This window comes from Manis pentadactyla, chromosome 4, assembly GCF_030020395.1.
Source record: "Manis pentadactyla isolate mManPen7 chromosome 4, mManPen7.hap1, whole genome shotgun sequence".
NCBI classification, from domain to species: domain Eukaryota; kingdom Metazoa; phylum Chordata; class Mammalia; order Pholidota; family Manidae; genus Manis; species Manis pentadactyla.
Window position 1 is genome coordinate 95774388 of NC_080022.1, and position 26146 is coordinate 95800533.

Here is a 26146-nt window from a genome sequence, read left to right on the forward strand (position 1 = left end):
ATTTTGTGATACAGGTAGTTGAAAATTTCTTTGATTTTAATCCAACTTTAAAACTTCTAATGAAAAATTGAAATTTAAAAAAAATATAAAAAACAAGAGTTGAGGAAAGATAAGTGAATTTTCGCATTGCAGTTTTAAAACAAAAACTGAAATTTACTGGAAACACTAAAATGTGACTAACAGGCCCTTGACACAGATCTCTTCCAACATCCCAGTTTTTTTATTGACTCTTCTTACATGAATGAATGATTAAAACAACTACAAACAGATTGACAGTGCAGAGGTTGTTACTGAATGTATTTTTCTGGTATAAATCAAATGTTCTTTCTTACTAAAACACCACCTTATCAATTATAGAGTAAAATAGTTCAAATTTAAATAGACGTTTTGTATGAGATGCATCATTAATACATTTTTTTGAGTCCTAAAAAATTTGAGGTTTAATATCATTATTCCAGGACTTCTAAAAGAAAGAATAATTAGTAGGAATCTAAGTAGAATCTAAGATGGCTTAGGGCAGGATGACAGCTTTCTTTTGATCTGGTAGTTTTTATTGATTGGATAGTGTTGCTCTGAGAAGAATTCTCAGAATGGTGCCTGGGCTTAGCTGAGAGAAACTGGTTGATGTCTGCCTACAGTTAACACACACACCATCCCTAATTTTGAGATGAAGACTTGGTCTGATTTCCAAGAATCGCTAAATTGCATCTTGAATTCTGAAACTAGTAGGTAGAATTCTGAATATTCTTATCTGCATTGATACTCATTTTGACCTGTTATTTTTCAGGTTTATCCAATTCTCACACACCTGTAAGACCCCCTAGTACCTCTAGTACTGGCAGTCGAGGCAGGTGAGTATTACATTATTAATAGGTATTTTTTCTACTTAGCAAGAAAAATTTCAAATGTGTATTTAAAATAGATTATTACAGTGAACTCCCTTACACTTATCACCCAGATCCAACAGTTATCAAGTTAGAGCCAGTTTATTTCTTCTATACTCCCACCCATTCATTCCCCTTGTCTGGATTATTTTTAAACAAATCTTAAACATCATTTCACTTGCAACTATTTCAGTATGTATCACTTAAAGATAAGGATTTAAAATATTTAAAATCACAGAACCACTATCACACCTAAGAAAAATTTAACATCTAATTCTTTAACATCAGTCGAGATCCAGTTAATGTTCAGATTTCCCAATTTTTTCCATTTATGCCTTTTAAAAAATGGTTTCTTTGAATAAGACTCAAATAAGTTCTGTATACATTGCCATCAAAAGACAGATTGAGGTCAACATCAATTTATTTGTTGAAGAAATACATTGTTTCTACTACTTTCCCCATCATGTCATTAAATACACTGCCTAGTATGTTTTCCTCTGTTTTGGTATTTAGATCAGGAGGTTTGATCAGTTTGATTTGGGGGAGTGGGGAAGAATACTTCATTGAAGGTGATGTGTAACTTTCATCAGGGGCACATGATGTTTGTTTGTTCATTTGTTTTTTTCTGACAGCAACCATTAATGATCATTGCATAGCACTTTCTTATTAAACTGGTTGAGAAGTGATATTTTAATTGTGTTATTATTTCATTTATTAGTTTAGAATATAAAGAAAAACGTCATCAACTCTTTGGTTATAGGAAGGGCAGAATGAATTGATTCTCTTTTTTTTACCCTTTTTCTATCTTTCTTTTTTTTTTTTAATGGAGAAGAAAACTGAAGCTTAATTACATATGTACAGGGAAGCCATAGACATGGGTTCCCTACCTGTTTTCTTAATAATGAGTTGATTCCCAGTACGCTCCAATAGCGCCCAATGAGTTTTATTGTTATCTTTATTTGTGTATTCATATACTTAAGTATTTAAATTCATATTTAAATGTATTGTATATGTTCTAAACCAGTATAGATATTCTTTTTATTGGTCCTTAAATTGTTCCACCTATGGCCTGTCAGCACTTTTCCAAGTTGGTTCTTTATCTTTTTGCTGTAACCCCAGTAGTCTTTGAAAGCTTCCTTGTTTCCTGTTATGAAATGATATTCCAGGTTTGTCTCCTATATTTTCTGCCTCAGGTCTGGAATCAGCCATTTCTCTTAAGAAATCCTCATCAAGTTAGTGGGGAAATGGTGCTTGGAGACAATCTTCTGGGTACTTGGGGCATTCATTGCTACTGAGTTGTTCATTGTTTCTTACACCTTTTTGGTGTGCAGAGCTAAGAAGTGGGGAGAGAGTATGTTATGTTAAGATAAAATACAATAAATGTTGGGTTTTTATTCAGTTTGAATAATTTCATACAGTACAAGGAAGATCTTATTTAAGATATATGGAATTTCATTGTGTGCATGTGTTCTGAAGACTGTTCCTGTTAAATATTTACTTTTTAAATTGTAATTTAAATAAATAATCAGTACTTTTAGGAGAAAAATACAAATTGAGTGAGAAGTTCTTAGCAATATGGTCTTACCAGTTACTGTCTTCACTTCTCTTGCCAGTGGTTTTGCTTTGTGGTCTAAATAGAACCAATTACTCGTGTACCTGTCCTGGCCTATCGATTTTGCTGATTCAAAGGAAGAGGTTCTGGGTTGTTTGCCTCATTATCCCCTTCTCTCAATTTCCTACCCTCAAAAGCTGAAAGAGCACTTCCTTTAAGGAGGCCTCCTGAAAGCACTATTATTGATGTTGTGTTTTTCAGATGTTTGGGGGTAGAAAAGAATCAAAACACTTTTATAGAGAGAAGTAATCACTGGCATTCTGTACTCCTAACCTGGGAAGCTGAGTGATTTGTAGACTCCCCAAATGATTTAGTAAAAGTGCCTCAGGCCACAAAATATGTTTTGAGGGTCTTCTGAAAGTTTGATCTACATGTTTAAGGAATATGAAGCTAAGTTTATACCTCACTCCTAACTACATTTTGGGTTATGCTTATTTTCTAGAAAGCTAATAAATTATTGTTTTCACTTGAGTGAACATTAGTTTTCATATAATTGTTTTTATGTACTGTACAGTCAAACATATGTGACCTTTATTTGTTATTTTTTATTAGCTGTGGCTCATCAGGAAGAACTGCTGAGAAGGCAGGTCTTAGTTTCAAGTCTGATCAAGTGAAGGTCAAGCAAGAACCTGGGACTGAAGATGAGATATGTAGCTTTTCAGGAGCTGTGAAACAAGAAAAGACAGAGGATGGTAGGAGGAGCGCCTGCATGGTGAGCCTCCACTGCGGTCTGTCAGGGATTTCAGGAGGTCACTTCACTTATTCTTCCATCTTTCAGTGACTGAATAGTGGTTCTCTGGACTTTTATTTAATTTTGAATATTTATGCCTGGTACAAGCCAAATATCTTTTTGTAACTCAAATTTTTTGTGTAAAGTGTCATCTATAATTTGTCAGAAAAGACTTCATTGTATTAAGGACTCATTTTAAATTATTGTTTAGTTTGTAATTGGTCAATATTTTTGCTGTGATTCTAAATCAGGTTCTATCTTGTTCTGAATTTATTAATCATCTCAGTAATCACATTGAGTCTCAGGCTCAAAAGATCCTTGGCTATTTTCCTGGACCTGAGAGCTCAGAATTAAGACTGTTGACATGAAAGAAGTTTAATGATCAGAGAGTTTTGTGATAGAGGAGAATGGCTTATGAATTATTAGCCAGTTTAATGTTCCTTAGGTGGAACATTTAATAAAAGCCCAAGCCGCCCTTTGTTGAGAAATTTTGATTTTGGTTTTTTCTTCCTGCCCAGACTTATGTCTCATTTTCTGCATGGTTGGCACATAGATATGTCAAATTTAAGGGTATTAGTATATTGAATGAAGTGTATGTAGATGTAGAGAGCAAAATTTAGCTTTGAAACACTAGCTTTAGCATGGGGTTTGAAACTGTGTTACTGCTGTCTTTATCTAGAACTTGGTTTAGAAAGTAACCCCGAAAAACTAAGTGCAAAAGGGCAGTTAAGATTTTCTTTTATGTTGTTAATATTTTCTACAGTAGTAGAATGATATGTGAGCAGAACAGTATTTCAGAATGCTTCTCAAAAGCTGTGCAACAGATTCTTGAGTAAAAAATAAGGTACTATATTCAGTTCTCTGTAGGGAAACCCTGTGCTCACTTCCCAATCATTGTGTTTAATGGTTTAATTAATTTCCTTATCCAAATGAACCAGTATTAAACAGACTACTCCCTAAAGTCATAAAATAATAAAATAATATACCTACTTAATTTTGGGCTGTTTTCATTCCTTTATGTCACTAATGTGATTTCCAAAATAATCTTTAATTATGTCAGTATATCTGTATACATGTTGACATAACTTTTAAATACACACACACACAGCATACCATAAGGATTAAGTGATTCTTCAAGATTTTGTCCTTGTTTTATTCCAGTTGAGCAGTCCTGAGAGTAGCTTGACACCACCTCTCTCAACCAACCTACATTTAGAGAGTGAGTTGGATGCATTAGCAAGCCTGGAAAACCATGTGAAAACTGAACCTACAGATACGAATGAAAGCTGCAAACAGTCAGGGCTCAGCAGCCTTGTTAATGGGAAGTCCCCGGTTCGAAGCCTCATCCACAGGCCAGCAAGGATTGGGGGAGATGGCAGCAGCAAAGATGATGACCCAAATGAAGACTGGTGTGCTGTCTGCCAAAATGGAGGGGATCTCTTGTGCTGTGAAAAATGTCCAAAGGTCTTTCATCTAACTTGTCATGTTCCAACTCTTCTCAGCTTTCCAAGGTACCAGTGAAATAATTGATAATTTTTTTTTATTTTTGTAAACTTGAAAAAAAGAAAACCCAGAAAGTTACATCAGATGGCCTTTGTAATCAATGCACAGTATTTCAATTAAATGGAGAATATTACTCCTTTGCTATTATTACCTTCTAGAGAAACTAACAACTGAATGGTAAAATGTCCAAGATCCAAGTGGTTCATTTGTGATAAAAAATTGCCTATTTCCTGGCTTCAGTTTATACTTAGTATAATCAAATCATATAAAACTATATTAAAGAACATGGGATGTTGGAGAGTTAGTTGACTGCCTCTTGAAGCTGAGTTTTTTTTATCTGTTGCCATCAATCTTAATAGGGTTCTACAATAATGATCTTATTTATGAATACTATTAAGTTTGAAGCTTCTTTATTGAGTCTTAACACAAAACCTACTTTTATAATGTTTGGAAGCTCTGAAAAAGCATTTAAAAAGAAAACAAGTACTTTGTGAAAAAGCCTTCAGGATCTTGAATTTTTTTATTAGCTTCCTCTTGACCACTGGAAGCAGTCAATTAGTAGTGCCAGCCTGAAGCACTGTGTGGAAATTTCTCAGACTTTACCTTCAGTCATCTAATTGGAATGTCTTTCAGTCATTATTAGCTTTGGAATGAGCGGTTACTGGATTCCTTATTTAGGAGAGAAGAACCTCGGGTAAAGGTAAATATAGAAAGATCAGGGGAAAATAGGAGCATTGTTCTCCTGCTGTTTGACCCCATGGCAGCTAAAGCTGGTTTCAAGCATGCAAATATTCATTTGCACCAGGGAAAGCTGATGGTAACAGCTTAGTGCAGTGGAACAAATGTCTGGGGTGGGCTTGGTTATAAAACCTGCAATCTGGTTGTAATCTGTAGTGAACTAGCTTAATGAGCTTGGGCAATTCACTAATTTTCAGGGATTAGTTTCTAAACCTAATGTGATCGAGTTGAATTAAAAGAGCTTTTCTCATCCACTTAACATTTTATGTTCATGCAATATTGTTTCCAGTTGATTTCAGAGACCATAGTCATACTTCTTTCTCTCGGCCTCCTGCTTTCCAGCCCTTACTCCCAAATTTCTTTTTAAGTGAAAGTAAAATGTTTTTGGGAAATCCAACTTCTTTTAAAAAATTCACATTTCCTGTCAGATTCCTGAGAAGTAATGATTTTAATTCAATAATGCTGCCCTTTGTGAAAAAGAATACCTTTTTGTATTAGAAATGTTATAGATATATAAACAGTAAGAGAATATTTTTCTGAAGAATTGTAATTCTTACCTAAGTCTTAGGAGGTATAGTCATTTGCCAGGGATGTAAAGTCATTTGCCTTTTTCTTCTTTATAATCTTTTAGAAAAGAAAAGCATTGGCAGTTTGATCTTAAAATTAAGGCTTTTCATATTTTTCTTTCCTTTGGATAGTAGCATCTGCTGGAATGTTAGAATTTTGCCACTGAATGCTTTTTCTCAAAGGCAGATGCTTTTGGAAAGAAAACTCTAGATGCTTATGTTGACAGCTTGTGACACAAATTCCTAGACTTAGAATTTCTTTATATATGATGGGGGATGGAGAGGTAGAATGATAAGAAGGAGTCATTCTGGACTTTAAGGTTTGATAGAAATCTGATGTAAACAAACTGTAGAATGTGCAGACTTAGAAGGGTATATTTGCGTGTTCTTGCACTTAACAAAGGTATGTTTGTATTCTAGGCTTTTGACTGGCCATGAAAAAGAATTTTATTTTTGGCATGTTTAGCATATGAACAAATAGTACAAGATACCCAGGGAACTCCATATTCTGTACTCTTTTCTTATTCATGAATATTGTGATAGTATTATTAGAGTCTGAGGATTTGTCTTACGCTACAAGTACTAATCATCAACTTTGTGCGATGAAGAGACCCTTTTTGAATGCTGAGAAATCAGTTTTATAAAGCTTTCCAGAAGGTTGTCAGTTAAGAATGACTGGGAAAAGCATTGGGATGTCTTTAGCACACAACTTCACATTATGAGATTTGATGAGAATAGAGCCTCTTTTCTCCCCAAAAACTGGAAGAAAAAGAAAATCAACTGGAGACTTCCCTCTAAGGGAACTATTTTCTTTCTATAGTGTGGGTTTCATTATAATTGCATGGTCTAATTGCCTATTTCCCTCTTTAGTGGGGACTGGATATGTACATTTTGCAGAGATATTGGGAAACCAGAAGTTGAATATGATTGTGATAATTTGCAACATAGTAAGAAGGGGAAAACTGCACAAGGGTTAAGCCCCATGGACCAAAGGGTAAGTATCAGATAAATTTATTTACTAATAGGGATTCTGTAGTTGTTTGGCTATACATCTTTTTTGTTCGGTATAATATACATGTAATTTGATAAATTTCATTCTTTCATCTTATTATCTGATGGTTCGTTGATGACTTCTGAAATCTTTATCTCTAATCCTCAGCTCCAGACTCTAATATCAGCTTCCTTATAGTCAACAGGCTGTAACCAAAATCTTGATTTCTAATCCTCTCCTTCAAAAAGTAAAAGCAACAAATAAGCAAATAACTGAAAAATTGCACTCCTCTCCTAGATTTCCCATAATTAAATGGTACTGCCATTCATCTTTTTTGCTCAAGCCAGAAATCTATCTGAAATAACAGAATAAGGAGTGATCATAATTCTGTTTTCTTACTCCTCCCCCTTCCCCATTACTTTTTTTATTAAGGTATTATTGATGTACACTCTTATGAAGGTTGCACATGAAAAAACAATGTGGTTACTACATTCACCCATATTGTCAAGTCCCTCCCATACCCCATTGAAATCACTGTCCATCAGTGTAGTAAGATGCCACAAAGTCACTACTTGTCTTCTCTGTGCTTACACTGTCTTCTCCGTGACCCCCACACACCGTGTGTACCAATCATAATACCCCTCAATCCCCTTCTCCCTCCCTCCCCACCTGCCCTTCCCCACCTATCCCCTTTAGTAACTGCTGGTCCCTTCTTGGAGTCTGTGAGTCTGCTGCTGTTTTATTCCTTCAGTTTTGCTTTGTTGTTATACTCCACTAATGAGTGAAATCATTTGGTACTTGTCTTTCTCTGCCTGGCTTATTTCACTGAGCATAATATCCTCTAGCTCCATCCATGTTGCTGCAAATGGTAGTATTTCTTTCTTTCTTATGGCTGAATAGTATTCTATTGTGTATATGTACCACATCTTCTTTATCCATTCATCTACTGATGGACACTTAGGTTGCTTCCATATCTTGGCTATTGTAAATAGTACTGCAATAAACATAGGGGTGAATATGTCCTTTTGAATCTGAGAACTTGTATTCTTTCGGTAAATTCCTAGGAGTAGAATTTTGGGTCAACTTAGTTTTTTGAGGAGCCTATATATTGCTTTCCACAATGGTTGAAATAGCTTACATACCCACTAGCAGTGTCAGGAGGGTTCCTCTTTCTTTGTATACTTGCCAGCATTTGTTGTTGTTTTAGTCTTTTCGATACTGGCCATCCTAATTGGTGTGAGGTAATGTCTCATTGTGGTTTTTATTTGCATTTCCCTGATAATTAGTGATGTGGAGCATCTTTTCATGTGCCTGTTGGCCATCTGAATTTCTTCTTTGGAGAATTGTCTCTTCATATCCTCTGCCCATTTTTTAATCGGGTTATTTGATTTTTGGTTGTTGAGGCGTGTGAGGTCTTTATGTATTTTGGATGTTAACCCCTTGTTGGATATGTCATTTACAAGTATATTCTCCCATACTGTAGGATGCCTTTTGTTCTGTTGATGGTGCCCTTTGCTGTACAGAAGCTTTTTAGTTTGATGTACTCCCATGTGTTCATTTTTTATTTTTTTTTCCCTTCCTGAGGAGATGGATTCAGGAAAAAGTTGCTCATGTTTATATTCTTAGGAGATTTTTGCCTATGTTGTCTTCTAAGAGTTTGTGTTTTTTGGTATCATTAATCTACAATTACATGAGGAACATTATGTTTACTAGACTCCCTCCATCACCAAGTGCCCCCCCAACAAACCCCATTACAGTGACTGTCCATCAACATAGTAAGATGCTGTGGAATCACTATTTGCGTTCTCTGTGTTGCACAGCCCTCCCTGTGCCCCCCCACATTATACATGGTAATCCTGATGCCCCCTTTCTTCCCCCGCCCCCCAACCTCTCCCTCCCTTCCCACCCATCCTCCCCAGTTCCTTTCCCTTTGGTAACTGTTAGTCCATTCTTGGATTCTGTGAGTCTGCTGCTGTTCTGATCCTTTAGTTTTTTCTTTGTTCTTATACTCCACAGATGAGTGAAATCATTTGATACTTGTCTTTCTCTGTCTGGCTTATTTCACTGAGCATAATACCCTCTAGCACCATCCATGTTGTTACAAATGGTAGGATTTATTTTCTTCTTATGGCTGAATAATATTCCGTTGTGTATATATACCACATCTTCTTCATTCATTCATCTACTGATGGACACTTAGGTTGCTTCCATTTCCTGGCTATTGTAAATAGTGCTGCGATAAACATAGGGGTGCATCTGTCTTTTTCAAACTGGGCTGCTGCATTCTTAGGGTAAATTCCTACAAGTGGAATTCCTGGGTCAACTGGTATTTCTATTTTGAGCTTTTTGAGGAACCTCCATACTGCTTTCCACAATGGTTGAACTAATTTACATTCCCACCAGCAGTGTAGGAGGGTTCTTCTTTCTCCACAACCTCACCAACATTTGTTGTTGTTTGTCTTTTGGATGGTGGCGATCCATACTGGTGTGAGGTGATATCTCATTGTGATTTTAAGTTGCTTTTTTCTGATGATTAGCGATATGGAGCATCTTTTCATGTGCCTGTTGGCCATCTGAATTTCTTCTTTGGAGAAGTGTCTGTTTAGCTCCTCTGCCCATTTTTTAATTGGATTATTTGCTTTTTGTTTGTTGAGGTGAGTGAGCTCTTTATATATTTTGGATGTCAACCCTTTATCGGATCTGTCATTTATGAATATATTCTCCATTACTGTAGGATGCCTTTTTGTTCTATTGGTGGTGTCCTTTGCTGTATAGAAGCTTTTCAGCTTGATGTAGTCCCATGTGTTCATTTTTGCTTTTCTTTCCCTTGCCTGGGAAGATAACGTTCATGAAGAAGTCTCTCATGTTTATGTCCAAGAGATTTTTGCCTATGTTTTTTTCTAAGAGTTTTATGGTTTCATGACTTCCATTTAGGTCGATCCATTTTGAATTTACTTTTGTGTATGGGGTTAGACAATAATCTGTTTTCATTCTCTTACATGTAACTGTACAGTTTTGCCAACACCAGCTGTTGAAGAGACTGTCATTTCTCCATTGTATGTTCATGCCTCCTTTATTGTATATTAATTGACCATATATGTTTGGGTTAATGTCTGGAGTCTCTTTTCTGTTCCACTGGTCTGTGGGTCTGTTCTTGTGCCAGTACCAAATTGTCTTGATTACTGTGGCTTTGTAGTAGAGCTTGAAGTTGGGGAGCGAGATTCTCCCCCACTTTATTCTTACTTCTCCGGATTGCTTTGGCTAATCGGGGTCTTTGGTGGTTCCATATGTATTTTAGAACTATTTGTTCCAGTTCGTTGCAGAATGCTGTTGGTATTTTGATAGGGATTGCTTTGAATCTGTAGATTGCTTTGGGCAGGATGGCCATTTTGACAATATTCTTCCTAGCCAAGAGCATGGGATGAGTTTCCATTTGTTAGTGTCCTCTTTAATTTCTCTTAAGAGTGTCTTGTAGTTTTCAGGGTATAGGTCTTTCTCTTCCTTGGTTAGGTTTATTCCTAGATATTTTATTCTTTTTGATGCAATTGTGAATGGAATTGTTTTCCTGATTTCTCTTTCTGCTAGTTCATTGTTAGTGTATAGGAAAGCAACAGATTTCTGTCTATTAATTTTGTATCTTGAAACTTTGCTGAATTCCGATATCAGTTCTAGTAGTTTTGGAGAAGAGTCTTTAGGGTTTTTTATGTACAATATCATGTCATCTGCAAATTATAGTGACAGTTTAACTTCTTCTTTACCTATTTGGATTGGTTGTATTTCTTTATTTTGTCTAATTGCCGTGGCTAGGACCTCCGGTACTATGTTGAATAGCAGTGGGGAGACTGGGCATCCCTGTCTTGTTCCCGATCTCAGAGGAAAAACTTTCAGCTTCTCGCTCTTCAGTATGATGTTGGCTGTGGGTTTATCATATCTGGCCTATATTATGTTGAGGTACTTGCCCTCTATGCCCATTTTGTTGAGAGTTTTTATCTTGAATGGATTTTGAATTTTGTCAAATGCTTTTTCAGCATCTATGGAGATGATCATGTGGTTTCTGTCCTTCTTTTTGTTGATGTGGTGGATGATGTTGATGGATTTTCAAATGTTGTACCATCCTTGCATCCCTGAGATGAATCCCACTTGGTCATGGTGTATGATCCTCTTGATCTATTTTTGAATTTGGTTTGCTAATATTTTGTAAAGTATTTCTGCATCTATGTTCATCAGGGATATTGGTCTGTAATTTTTGTTTTGGTGGGGTCTTTGCCTGGTTTTGGTAGTAGGGTGATGCTGGCCTCATAAAATGAGTCTGGAAGTACTCCCTTTTCTTCTACTTTTTGGAAATTTTAAGGAGAATGGGTGTTATGTCTTCACTGTATGTCTGATAAAATTCCATGGTAAATCCATCTGGCCTGGGGGTTTTGCTCTTGGGTAGTTTTTTGATTACTGCTTCAATTTCGTTGCTGGTAATTGGTCTATTTAGATTTTCTGCTTCTTTCTGGGTCAGTCTTGGAAGGTTGTATTTTTCTACGAAGTTGTCCATTTCTTCTAGGTTTTCCAGCTTGTTATATGGATTTCTCATAGTATTTTCTAATGATTCTTTGTATTTCTGTGGGGTCCATCATGGTTTTTCCTTTCTCGTTTCTAATTCTGTTGATGTGTGTAGATTGTCTTTTTCTCTTAATAAGTCTGGCTAGGGTCTTATGTATTTTGTTTATTTTCTCAAAGAACCAGCTCTTGGTTTCATTGATTTTTTTTCTATTGTTTTATTCTTCTTGATTTTATTTATTTCTTCTCTGATCTTTATTATGTCCCTCCTCCTGCTGACTTTGGGCCTCATTTGTTCTTTTCCAGTTTCAATAATTGTGACTTTAGACTATTCATTTGGGATTATTCTTCCTTCTTTAAATATGCCTGGATTGCTATATACTTTCCTCTTAGAACTGTCTTTGCTGTGTCCCATAGAAGTTAGGGTGTTGTGCTGTTGTTGTCATTTGTCACCATATATTGCTTGATCTCTGTTTTAATTTGGTCATTGATCCATTGATCCACCGTGTGTGGCTTCAGACAATTTATTTATAGTTTTATACCTTTGTGGTCTGAGAAGTTGGTTGGTAGAATTTCAGTCTTTTTGAATTTACTGAGGCTGTTTTTGTGTCCTAGTGTGTGGTCTATTCTGGAAAATGATCTGGAAAATGTGCACTTGAGAAGAATGTGTATCCTGCTGCTTTTGGATGTAGAGTTCTGTAGATGTCTGTTAGATCCATCAGTTCTAATGTGTTTTTCAGTGCCTCTGTGTCCTTACTTATTTTCTGTCTGGTGGATCTGTCCTTTGGAGTGAGTGGTGTGTTGAAGTCTCCTAAAATGAATGCATTGCATTCTATTTCCTCCTTTAATTCTGTTAGTATTTGTTTCACATATGTTGGTGCTCCTGTATTGGGGGCAAATATATTTATAATGGTTATATCCTCTTGTTGGACTGACCCCTTTATCATAATCTACTGTCCTTCCTTATCTCTTGTTACTTTCTTTGTTTTGAAGTCTATTTTGTCTGATACTAGTACTGCAACACCTGCTTTTTTCTCCCTGTTGTTTGCCTGAAATATCTTTTTCCATTCCTTGACTTTTAGTCTGTGTATGTCTTTGGGTTTGAAGTGAGTCTCTTGTAAGCAGAGTATAGATGGGTCTTGCTTTTTTATCCATTCTATTACTCTTTGTCTTTTGATTCGTGCATTCAGTCCATTTACATTTAGCGCATTTAAGGTGATTATTGAAAGATGTGTACTTACTGTAATTGCAGACTTTAGATTCATGGTTACCAAAGGTTCAAGGGTAGCTTCTTTACTATCTAACCGTCTAAGTTAACTTTGTTATTAAGCTATTATAAACACAGTCTGATGATTTTTTATTTCTCTCCCTTCTTATTCTTCCTCCTCCATTCTTTATATGTTAGGTATTTTATTCTACTCTTTTGTGTTTCCTTTGACTGCTTTTGTGAGTAGTTGATTGTGTTTTTTGGCTTTAGTTAGTATTTGGTTGGTCTGCTTTCTTTGCTGTGATTTTATTTTCTCTGGTGACATCTATTTAGCCTTAGGAGTGCTTCCATCTAGAGCAGTCCCTTTAAAGTACCCTGTAGAGGTGGTTTTTGGGAGGCAAATTCCCTCAACTTTTGCTTATCTGGGAATTGTTTAATCCATACTTCAAAGTTAAATGATAATTGTGCTGTATACAGTATCCTTGGTTCAAGGCCCTTCTGTTTCATTGCATTAAATATATCATGCCATTCTCTTCTCGCCTGTGAGGTTTCTGTTGAGAAGTCTGCTGATAGCCTGATGAATTTTCCTTTGTAGCTGACCTTTTTTCTCTCTCTGGCTGCCTTTAATACTCCATCCTTGTCCGTGATGTTTGCCATTTTAATTATTATGTGTCTTGGTGTTGTCCTTCTTGCGTTCCTTGTGTTGGGAGTTCTCTGGGCTTTCGTGGTCTGAAAGACTATTTCCTCCCCCAGTTTGGGGAAGTTTTCAGCAATTATTTCTTCAAATACACTTTCTATACCTTTTTGTCTCTCTTCTTCTTCTGGCACCCCTATATTGCAAATATTGTTCCATTTGGATTGGTCACACAGTTCTCTTAGTATTCTTTTATTCCTGGAGATCCTTTTATCTCTCTCTGCCTCAGCTTCTCTGAGTTCCTGTTGTCTTATTTCTATTCCATTAACAGCCTCTTGCACCTAATCCAGTCTACTCTTAAGTCCTTCCTGAGGTTGTTTTATTTCTCTATTCTCCCTCCTATCATGATCCTTTAGCTCTTGCATATTTCTCTGCAGGTACATCAGCATGTTTATGACCTTTATTTTGAATTCTTTTTCAGGAAGATTGGTTAAATCTATCTCCCCAGGCTCCCTCTCAGGGGCTGTCTGGGTGATTCTGGACTGGATCAGATTCTTCTGCCTTTTCATGGCTATAGAGGTAGTTGTGGGTAGTTGGCATGTGTGTCAGCTGGGAGAACAAAGTCCCTTCCTGCTTGCTGGTCGCCTTGCCCTTCTGGCTGCCTCTGCTGGTTATGCGCCCACGTGGAGCAGCTTCTGGGTTTATTTCCTGAGCTGCCGTGGGCGGGGCAGCCGTTGGAGCAGCCCGCAGCCCTGCAGAGAGTGTCAGGCGTGCCAGGTGTGCTCTTCTGTGAGAACGGCATCCCTTGGCGCCCTGTCCTGGCTTCTTGTGTCTGTGTGCACCAGCGGGGCCTCCGAGTCTGGCCCAGGTGGCTGTGGGGGAGGCTCTGGGCAGTTGCTGTGGGTGCGGCTGCTTTCAGGCTGCTCCCCTGGTATGGCAGGACTGCACCAGAGGGGGAATAGATGGGAGGCTGTTTATCGCCGTGTATGGCTTCAGAGCTATGCTGCTGCCCAGGGGGTTAGGGCTTCTGGTGTTCCCTTGGATTCTCAGCTGCTGGGCTGAGTGTGCTGGGTTGCTGCCCTCCAGCTGTGAGGATCCTGTCCCTTTAAGACCTTCAAAAAGTCACAGGGGCGCCAGCTGCGGGGACCCGCTCACAGATTTTACTGTTCCATTTCCCTAGTATCCAGCACACCACGCAATGTGTGTCTGTGCTCCCGGTGTGGATGACTAGGGCTGGTTATTTAGCAGTCCTGGGCTCCCTCTCCCTCCCCGCTCCGGCTCCTCTCCTCCTGCTGGGGAGCTGGGTTGTGGGGGGAGGCACTTGGGTCCCGCTGGGCCGCAGCTTGTATCTTACCCCTTCGTGAGGCACTGGGTTCTCGCAGATGTAGATGTAGCCTGGCTGTTGAAGTGTATCTTCTTGTCTCTCTTTTAAGAATAGTTGTATTTGTTGTATTTTCAAAAATCTATATGATTTTTGGAGATTTCCGCTGCCCTACTCACACCACCATCTTGGCTCCTCAGCAAAGCCTACTAAGAGTTTTATCGTTTCATCACTTACATTCAGGTCTTTGATCCATTTCGAGTTTACTTTTGTGTATGGGGTTAGACAATAACCCAGTTTCGTTCTCTTGCATGTAGTTGTCCAGTTTTGCCAACACCAGTTGTTGAAGAGGCTGTCATTTCCCCATTGTATGTCCATGGCTCCTTTATTGTATATTAATTGACTGTATATGGTTGGGTTTACATCTGGGCTCTCTAGTCTATTCCATTGGTCTATTGGTCTGTTCTTCTGCCAGTACCAAATTGTTTTGATGTCTGTGGCTTTGTAGTACAGCTTGAAGTCGGACCCTTTACCTTTTGAGGCAGCCTTTATAGCTTTTCATTTGCTATACATGTTGTAAGACTAAAATGCATACAGTTGTAATAATCTATTCACTGAACTCCCAGAATTACACTCTTGCCCCTCTATAATCCATTTTCTGTACTGTACATAGTATTCTTTTAAAAATAGATTGTAAGATAAATCTGTTATACTTGCTTGCTTAAAATCCTCTAATAGCTTCCCATCATATTAAATATAAAATCCAAAAAAATCCCCTTCTCAATTCACTCAGATTTCTGCTAATCTGTTACATAGTATGATTTCCAAAGATAAATATCTGTGGTCATTACAATTATGTTTGGCTGTAATCTGATGTATATGCTTGCAAAATCCTTCCTCCAATATTTATGAAGAGAGTGCATGTGTTTAGAGTATACAACTTACATTGAAAGAAGTGTAAGCAATGTTTATTGCTGCATTATTTACAATAGCCAAAGTATGGAAATAACCTAAGTGCCCATCAATAGATGAATGGATAAAGATGTGGTAATATACACAATGGAATATTATTCAGCTATAAATAGAAAAGAAAGCGTGCCACGCAACAAAATGGATGGATCTAGGGGGTATTATGCTCAGTGAAATAAGCCAGGTGTAGAAAGACAAATACCGTATGATTTCACTTATTTGTGGAGTATAAATAACAAAGCAAAACAGAATGAACAGAACAGCTGTAGACTCATAGACACTGAGAAGTGACTACTTGTTACCAAGGGGAAGAGGCTGGCATAGGTGGGAGGGGAGGGATTAGGTGGATAAAACAGCACAATAATTCTCAATCACAATATAGGTTGGTCATGGGGACAGTAGTACAGCATGGAGAATATAGTCAATGATCTGTAACATCTTACTATGTTGACAGATAGTAGCTGTTCTAGTGGATGTGAGGATTTAATAATATTGATAACTGTTGAACCACTGTGTTGTACATTTGAAACCAATGTAAGATTGTATATCAATCAGTGGTACCTCAATTAAAAAAAAGTTTAAGCAAATGAAAACTGTAAGTGTAAAATGTATTTGTAATCACAATCATAAAATGATTATGTAAAAAGGTTCTAGAATTGGGTTGAGAAGACACAGTTTTTAGTTAGTTTTGAACCTGAGTCAATCATTTTAAGAAAGAGTATGAACACATGTCCTGACTACCTTGGATTACAATGCATAGCAGCAGTGATAGTTTATAGGTTCCAGGTACTCTCTAAATTTTTGCACAAAATGCTGTATGTTGGTTTTACAACTCCTTTCCATTTGTATAAATAGGTAAGAGTTACCAGTAGATAAATCACCTAAGAGCAAAGGCATTACTTTATTCAGTAAATTCATTTAAAATATAGTCTGAAAAACTAAATGGGAAACGAGGTGGTTTTCTTGGGGTGTATATATGTAGTCGGATAGTTTAGTATGAGGAGGCTTGTTTATTTTGTCATAATAATGCTTTGTAGTGATAAAGTTCTCATTTTCAAGAACATCTTATTAAGGGAGAAAAACATTTCATGGGTTTTCTTTTCTTTTCTTGGGCCAGAAATGTGAACGTCTTCTGCTTTACCTCTATTGCCATGAACTAAGTATTGAATTCCAGGAGCCAGTTCCTGCTTCGGTGAGTTGTTTACTTTAGTATCTACGTGGTGAAGAAGTTTAGTATAATACTTCAGATTATGGACTTTTTTCTCAGGCTGCTTGTGTTAAAACCCAGGCTTTTTGAATAAGACCCAAGTTTTCTTTTCTAATACTGTTTCTCTCCTCAGGGGTTATTCTGTGGATTGCATACAATAACCTGTGTAAAATATTTTAATATAGTACCCATTAATGTTGTAAGTACTCTTAATTAATGAGAAATTGTATTAGAGCTAAATGGATGTGAGAGTCATTTGTTAAAATTGCAGTTTGTTTTTAAAGATTATGTTGTTACAAAAATTTAATGGATTGAGTTTACATGCCCTCTTTTATTTTTAAAATGGACATTAAGGATACAGATATAATTGAAAGAATCTTGAACTAGGAATCAGAAGACTTAGCTTAGTTCCACTATTAACTAGCCTTATAACTTTGGGGAAATTTACTGCCTGTACTTTTTAAACTGTACAGTGGGATTATTGGGCTGAATCATTTGTAAGATTCTAGTTTTGTGATTCTAAACTCTGTATCTTGGGGAGAAAACAATCTCTATGTAAGTATTATTTTAAATAAAAATATAAAATTGAGTCTTTCACACTCACTCTTTACCTTAGGACAATAAGCCCTCTCACATGAACAATCAAGATTAGGAAAAGACTGGGAAAAGTTTTGCAAGTCACTGTTCTTTGTTTATCTTGAAGGCTTTTGAAGGAATAAAGGCTCTAAAATCCCACAATAAAAAGAATACAAGCTGCTCAGTGCCCCCAAATGGTATGGGAATATGGTATACACATTTTATTTGCTTGCCATCAGTTGCTGAATTAAGATTATTATTGAATAATAGGCCTGTTATGCAATATTAAATAGTAGACTTGTTTACTGTGTGGGCTTAGAAATGAATTTAAAGCACAAGAGGTCTAGATACAAGGAAGATGTATACAAATAGTAATCATCTGATACTAGAAAGTCTTCAAGTTCAGAGACTTTACTGTAGAAAATGACCTTCAAATATTTTCTTTTCTGAGGTCCTTAAATAGCTTCTCTATGTTCAGTTTTTTCCCATCAATACAAATTTTTGGGCAAGAGTTGGGGACAAAACTCCCAGTATGATCATTAAATGGTTAATAATTTTTCTCTTGTGTTACTACAATGTGTCTGCCTCTGTTGCTATGTCCAAAGTTTTTTGTGATATAAAGCTATTTCATCTAAAAGACATTACATTGTAATAACAACAATTTATTTTCTAATTTTTTTTCTTTCCTTTAAAAAAACCTTAAAATTTTGATGAGCCAGATGTGTTCTTAATGGTAGTGGTTGGCTACCTTTGCTGATTGCTTTCTTTTGAAATCTGCTTACTAAAGATTAAACTTTGGAGCCTTTACTAACCGTGGAGACTGCCACATATTCTGAATGTGATTTGATTTTTATGATATGATTGGGACAGGAGATTTAAAATACATTCACTCTACCCCAAATTTGCAAGCAGCTGGCTCAATAATCAACCTTTTATTTTTCTAAAATTTATATGCTGTGCATTTTCAAATAATATAGTTTGGCATTTTTGGAGAATCCTTATCTATCCTTATTTATTTGCTTCTTAGATACCAAACTACTATAAAATTATTAAAAAACCAATGGATTTATCTACCGTGAAAAAGAAGCTTCAGAAAAAACATTCCCAACACTACCAAGTCCCAGAAGACTTTGTGGCAGATGTCCGTTTGATCTTCAAGAACTGTGAAAGGTTTAATGAAGTATGTTAGCTTCTAAACTATAGAGTCTTAGATTGTTAGTTTTCGTTTGTTTATTTGTTTTGTTTTGGATTTGTTTTTTCTGTCAAGGGATTTTTCTAATTTGATTAAAACAATTTTTTTCTGCTTCAGTTCTATTAAAAATAAAATTTGATTGTATCCACAGCCCCAAAGAAATTTTACTATATATAATTTAAAGTCTATAGTTAAGTATTTGTGGGAATGATTAAAAAGAACCTACATTTGGGGTAGGCATTTGTATTTCAGGAAGGCATCTGTACTAATGACCGTTGATTTTTTATTATTTGACCATGTAATTGTAGAACCTTGAAATCATAATTAATCTCTGGTGGCTCATCTTGAGTAGTAGCCCAGAGTATATAAAATTGAGTTTGCTGATCTCAGCAATGTGACTTTGATTAACTTCAGTTATGTATTTTTTTGAGGGTAAGGATGAGCTATCCATACTTTGGAAAGAAATGAGATACATACTTCCTTCAAGGAAATTAGTTTTGTTAACTTCGGGAAAAGTCAAGGCTGTTACTGTTAAGATTTTCACTACTATATATAGGAGAAGAATGGAATTGGATGAGAATCCACAACAATCTTTAAAAGGAATTCCTCAGTCCTAAAATCTCTTCTCTATTGCTGATGAAATTTGGGTTCCATGTGACTATTGGTAGAATAAATCACAGTGAATCATTTAAAGTCTATTATAGCTGCCTTTGGAAGCATCTAGGTGACTTTATAAAATTTAGGGGGAATAAAACTTTATTAGGTGAGAAATGTAGTCACCTTCATAGCAATATGCCACAGAGAATATATATAGTAAAGCCTCAGTCACTTTAGTTAAATTAATACAGGCCTAGGTGTTTTGTTTTATTTTCTAATACAGTTAGATTATTTTCAAATAAATATGCTCTCATGAACTATAGCTAACATTTTCCAGGAAGAAGAACGATTTTATCACTTCAGTAATAAATAAGTACTTTTTGATTAGCAAATTGCCATAAAGATAAAATTCTGATTAAGTGGTTTGCTGAAAGTTTGGCAGCTTTTTAAAAATAACATTTCTCCTATTCATTTCACAAATATTTTTCTCTTAGAGATTGATATATTCAGACGAAGTTCTTTTCAGATCAACCTCACTAACTCAGAATTTGAGACAATGATTTGAGGTTTCATGGTAGCTTTAGTAACAGAGCTTTGTAAAGAAAGTGGTTCCATGTTCTATAGAAGTTTAGAAAACACTTAATCTGGTTATAGCAATTTGTTTCCCCTAGTATGGCTGACTTCATTGCCAGTCCTATGCAGTCTCATAACTTTAGAAAGGATTATAATTTCCCTTTTTTTTTTTTTGACTCTGGTATCCTTTTTAGATGATGAAAGTTGTTCAAGTTTATGCAGACACACAAGAAATTAATTTGAAGGTAAGCTTTTCAGACCATGCAAACTTGGTGAAGGAATATGCATTACCAATAGGTGAATGTTCCTATCTTTTGCTTGCAGGCTGATTCAGAAGTAGCTCAGGCAGGGAAAGCAGTTGCATTGTACTTTGAAGATAAACTCACAGAGATCTACTCAGACAGGACCTTCGCACCTTTGCCAGAGTTTGAGCAGGAAGAGGATGATGGTGAGGTAACTGAGGACTCTGATGAAGACTTTATACAGCCCCGCAGAAAACGCCTAAAGTCAGATGAGAGACCAGTACATATAAAGTAAAATGACATGAACTTAAACCAATTGTTTTAAAAAAAGAAAGAAAGAAACTTTATTTAAAGTGTTGCTGGAACATCCTGCCTACAGTGGGCACCTCCTGGAAGAAGCTGATAGCTTTTACACAGTATTAGATTGAAATAATGGACAGAAAACACTTTCTTATCAAGAAAGGGGGAGAGAACTCTATTTGCAACTTTAAAAGTAAAAACAAAAAGCAAAAGTGAAATGATTTGAAGATTTCTGTTACTGAAGAGGAATTCTTTAGAATGGGCAGATGCTGAACATGTGGTATTGATTGGTGCAGGACATTGGGTGTATAAGTAAAATACTTGAAGGACATGTCACTTGATAAATTGTCTCTTTGGCCTAGAGCACACAGTTACTGAAACAACTTTTATCCCTCCCCCTCCACATCCATATGTACTAGTTTGTTTTCTAGTTAAAATCAAAGTTGCTCAGATTCCTCTTTGATGTCAGTGCAGATGTGCATTGAATTATGCCGTTATATTTTTTTCTCATTTTGATGCTGTCGGGCGTTAGTTTTTATATTGCTTTAAAGAACCAACAGTAGTTTTATTTTCTATTCATACTTAAAATCTAGGATACATGATCATTGATCATCATTTAATCACCTTTAATGGTCTACTGAAATAAAGCTATGGTACCTTTTCAGTAGCAGATCATAATAGTTATAGTAGTCATTTCCAGAAAACAGCTTCCACAGAATTGCACTTCCTAGTCAGGTCATCTGATTTTACAGTTATTCCCATGAAAGGCAGAATGTTTCAGAATTAATCTAGTTTTCTGTATATTTAAATTTGATTAGGAAGGTGACAACTGGCGCTTACCCAGTCTTCCTCCATATCAGTTTTCTGATAGACTCACTATTGGCAAACAGTAATCTGTCCGCTACCAAATGTGTAAGATTTTCTGTATTCACTTTGTCTTATTTGTAAATAGTGAACTAAAACTTCTGGCAGATCAGCAACATTTGCTGAGCCTGTTTTTTAATCTAATGTGTATTCTTACTAATGTTCCTATCAAGAATGGATTTGTAATATATGCTGTCTATTTCTAATGTTCACATTCATATTTTAAGGTTCTACCTTATTTTAATAGAGAACAGACTTCTCAGAAAATCTTCAGAAGCAGCTTATTATTAAAATATCAAAATATCGAAATAAACCCGGTGGGGTTAGATTACTCATCTGTCCACCAAGTGGGACATTTGCATGGACTGGGGGCTTAAAGGACTTAGAAGAGACCTGTAAGTAAATCCTGAAAAATGAGCCAATCCCCACTTGAATGGTTACTGGAGTAAACCCACCCTTACTACCCTGATTGCAGCATCCGAGGCAGATAAACCACCTTGGTTCTGTTTCATTTTTCTTCTCCATTTGTGCTGCTCAGATCCAAGATGTATGTTCTAGACTGTGTACAGGCTTCTCTTTTGTTGGGTTAAAATTTTCAGTCCTGCTTTTTTGTATGGAAATGTTAGAATATAAAGTGACCAAAATAGAAGACTTGCCATTAGTTATTTTTCAGATGTCAGCAGATTTGTGGCAAATCTTTTTGAAATCATTTGCCCTTTTGAAAATTCAGCTTTGGCAGATAATACATTAGACTACTCAGAAAAAATTATTTAACATAATTGTCTAAGAGGTAAATATTTTTTAGTGCATATTGAATCAAATAAAGTGCTCTAAAGAACTAACTATACAAATTCCTTTGGGTTGTTTTTCTTTTCTTAATAAGTGGTGGGGGTAAACAGGAATATTATTCAGGCTTTCTGATGGTATATTTAAACAGTTTTTTATTATAGCTATTAACTTACTTTCATACTGTGACTTCCTTTTAGCTTCTCTTTCAGTTTTGTTTTAAAGTAAACTTGAAAATACATACCAAACTGATTTATCATTTTACTTAAATTTCAAATTCCTAAGAGGAGTTTTCTTATAATAGAGAAAATTCTTTAAAAATGTTTTTATCTTTGCATATTTTCCTCTTTTCCACAACATTCATGATTTCAGTTTACCAGGAGACATCAAAGGACACATTTTTGGGAAGTGCTAAGTAGCAATATAGCTTCACTTTGTCAAGCCATTGAGTTCTAGTATTTTATACCTGTTCTTTATATGAATCCTTTTCATGATTCTTAAACAATAGTCATGCGTAGGTTCTACCAATGGGGGGAGAAAGCAATTTTAAGTAAAAATTTATTTCTTTATACTTGGGGCCTTAAGAGATGATGTGTTTCCTTCAAAACATTTCCATGTTAGATGAAGGTTTTTTAATTGTTTTTTTTTTCTTTTTTGGTTCTTAAAAAGCCACTTAATTGTTAATGTCTGATAGGCTCCATTTCTGTTAAGAGAACATAATTCATACTGCTGAGGAATCACTATTAATAACTATCAACAAGCCACCATTAAATGAAGGTGTTTACTTTAGATTTCATTAAAGCTTTTTTTCTTGTGCACTGGTCATTTTGTTTCTAAGTTGATTTGTTCAGCACTGTCTAATATAGCTGTTAAAAAGTATAAAAACTTTGATATTAAGATATCTTACATGTTTTCCTATTAATTTATGTTTTGAAAAAAGACAAATATTGAATTATCAATCCATGAAGGCAGTTTGTTTTGATACATTCTTGCAGTTGTATTCTTTGTTAAGAGGCCTATTTTCAACTTAGAGATGTTAATGTTTCCTGAAGAGCTTGCACAATTTTTGCCAAATTGAAGTTTCCATCTCCCATCAGAACACTAAGAACAAAATGTTCCTCAGTCTCTTCTGCTGACCTAAATTTGTATTTTTTAGCACTTGGCTCAGCTGATTCACTGTGAAGGGGTTGCTTTGCAGGGTGAAGCATGTGTGTGTTCCAAAGCATGGTTCGATTGTAGGTCATGCTCTATATAGAAACATCAAGTGTTGCTACAGAGAAAGGATAAGACATTAGATCTACTATTGAAATTACCCTTTTTCGAACCAACAAGGTACTTTTCGGACTTCTATTTCATATCTAAGGGAACTTTAAAAAAATTTTAAGTCAATTAATTCTTACTTTTTGTTTTAACAGTTTCTGAGATTTTTAGTTAATCCAGAGAGGTAGTAGTGCTTTTAAATAGAAGCAAGAAGTTTATAATGTGCAAATTGTAGATTTATCAATTACCTCAGCAGGTATCCTGCCATGCAATTATTCATGATTAGTGTTAATTAGACAATAGATTTAGGTCTTCTGACTATGCCCTTGGATTATGGCCTGCCATATATTACTAAAGAGTCTCTTAGTATTCAAAATGGAAGTTGTTGGTGTGACCGCCCCCTCTTACCCACTCCCACTGATATCTAGCACATAAAATAAAGTCTCATTTCTTGTCATTTCCTGTCAGCGCTGCTTATTTGCATACTCGGCATTGGATCAGTGAGGAGTTTTATCAAACACATCCACCCCAACTCTGCTAATTAAAGCAACCAAATTCTTTAATTCATACCATTTGTATTAATAATTTGCTGAAGGTGATCCAAGGTTTTCAAGGTGTATCACAGTTTGATCATGTTAGCAGACCTGGATGTTTTATTTCTCTCTCTCTGTTATCTCCTCTTTGATAAAGCAATAACACTGCTTTAAGTCTGTTGCCTAATAGCATGTCACAGTCCTATCCTGGATGGTGATTTTATAGGAAAGTTTGTATGCATATCACCCAGTCTATCTTTTACAAATTAAGAAATTTAAATGTACTCTGGAGCTAATGACAATATATTGTGGCATTTTATTTTAAAAATTGGGGAAAGTTGCATATTTTTTTAAAAGTAGGTATTTGAGTAAAAAGTTGAAGGTACTTTTTTAAGAAAAAAATGTATATGCCACAGTTTACATAGACATTTCAGAATTCAACATGTACTCTTAGATATAATAATGGTTTCTTTTACTTGGTCAAAATGCATGTATAGCATTTCTTCCATCTTAGTTCCTTGTGTTTGCCTTCGGGGTCTTTTATATGTTTTTTATTGTATCTGAGAAACAATTATCTTCAAAAAAATCAATTTGGATATATTTGTCATAATCAAACTACAAAATGTACAAAGTTAAGTTTAGCCCTTTTTAAATAAGTAATCTTAAAAATTAAAAATGACATTCTTTTGAATTCACGGAATTTGTATGTGGGGAAGGCACTGAAATGGTTTTGTGAGTGCCACTGCAATATTCCCTTTCAACTGTGGCCTAAATTTCAATCTTAAGAATAAAATGCATGTCTGCTCCTGGTCTGAAAAATGTAGGCGTTTACTATGTTTTAAATCACAGTGAAACATATATATAAGCCTATAAAAAAAAGATTTGTGCAATCTGAAAGCCTGTTGATTTTCTGTGTAGATATACCTACACATGAAAGGGTTAAATTCACAGCCTTATTAGTTCTTTGCTTCCAGTATTTCAGCTGGTTTCCTCCCCTCATTATTATTTCTACTACTACAACTACTATTATTTTTGCACATAACTACCCTTCAATATAATTATTAAAGAAAAAGTGCTGTTTCTGTGGTATTGTATTCTCTAAATAATCATATTTAATTTTTTTAAACAAGGTTGCAGTTTCTAATTGTTCCGTTCCTGTGTTTTTGCTGGTGTGTAATAAAAACAAGATTTCCTTTTCATGGTTATTTAATACATTAGCTGCCTGTAAATATTTCTTGTTACAATGCTCTGGAATGTGTTATAGAAGTTGTATTAGATTAGGTTAAAGCCTTGTTTGAAAGTCACATTGTTTTATTTCTATTAAATTAGAAAATTGAAAATGTTTTCAAGTGAACTTTTTTTTCCTTCCTCTTTGAGTTGAGACTTGATCATTTAAACTCTTTTTAAAAAATGTATAGTATGTGCCAGGCACTGGAGATACAAAAGTGAATGATAAAATACAGTTCCTGCTGTCATATGTGTTTATACTTGAAAATAATGAGTGCTATGATAGGGATAAACAGAGAGTATAGTAGGAAAACATAGGAAAGGATATAACCCCAAGCCTGTTAGTCAGGGAAGCGATCTCTTTCAATCGTAAACCATAGAACAGTGGGCCAGGCAAAGAGAGAGCGAAAAGAGAATAAGACATATAGAAGTCCGAAAATGCAAGAGAACATGTATATATTCCAGGACCTGAAAAGTTTAGGCCAGAATAGAGTGTACGTTGGAGGTGTACAACACTGAGCAGGAGAACTGAGCACAGTCTTTCAAGCAGAGTGTTTTGAAAGTCATGTTAACTGTTGGAGGCTTGGGCTTGAGGGCAACAAGGAGCCCCTGAAGAATTTTAAGCAGGATAGGGCTTGAAGAGCTTACCTAATCAGACTCCCCTTTTTGAAATAACTTTTTTTTAAATTAAGGTGTCATTGATATATGATCTTAAGAAGGTTTCACATGAGCAACATTGTGGTTTCAACGTTCACCCATATTATCAAGTCCTCACCCCCCTCCCATTGCAGTCACTGCCCATCAGTATAGTAAGATGCTATGGAGTCACTACTTGTCTTCTCCATGCTATGCTGCCTTCCCCATGATCTACCTATATTGTGGGTACTAATTATAATGCCCCTTAATCCCCTCTCCCTCCCTCCCCACTCACCCTCCACAACCGCCCCCCCCCACACCCCCTATGTTAACTGCTATTCCCTTTTTGGAGTCTGAGTCTGCTGCTGTTTTGTTCCTTCAGTTTTGCTTTGTTATACTCCACAAATGAGTGAAATCATTTGGTACTTGTCTTTCTCCGCTTGGCCTATT

General features: G+C 35.9%; 1 protein-coding gene across 3 annotated transcripts in view; it reads left to right on the top strand.

The window, feature by feature from the left end:
* TRIM33 (tripartite motif containing 33) overlaps positions 1 to 25177 on the top strand; it is a 152132-nt gene extending 126955 nt beyond the window's left edge. For 2 of the 3 annotated variants that reach the window (XM_057500515.1, XM_036923381.2), the window contains exons 13-20: positions 788 to 851; positions 3049 to 3208; positions 4388 to 4737; positions 6904 to 7027; positions 16821 to 16895; positions 18514 to 18666; positions 20043 to 20093; positions 20173 to 25177. In XM_057500515.1, the coding sequence (XP_057356498.1) occupies positions 788 to 851; positions 3049 to 3208; positions 4388 to 4737; positions 6904 to 7027; positions 16821 to 16895; positions 18514 to 18666; positions 20043 to 20093; positions 20173 to 20385 (1190 nt within the window). In that variant the 3' untranslated portion in view covers positions 20386 to 25177. The remainder of the gene's footprint in view (positions 1 to 787; positions 852 to 3048; positions 3209 to 4387; positions 4738 to 6903; positions 7028 to 16820; positions 16896 to 18513; positions 18667 to 20042; positions 20094 to 20172) is intronic. The other variant, XM_036923382.2, reaches the window with a different exon arrangement.
* The last annotated feature ends 969 nt before the right edge of the window (positions 25178 to 26146 follow it).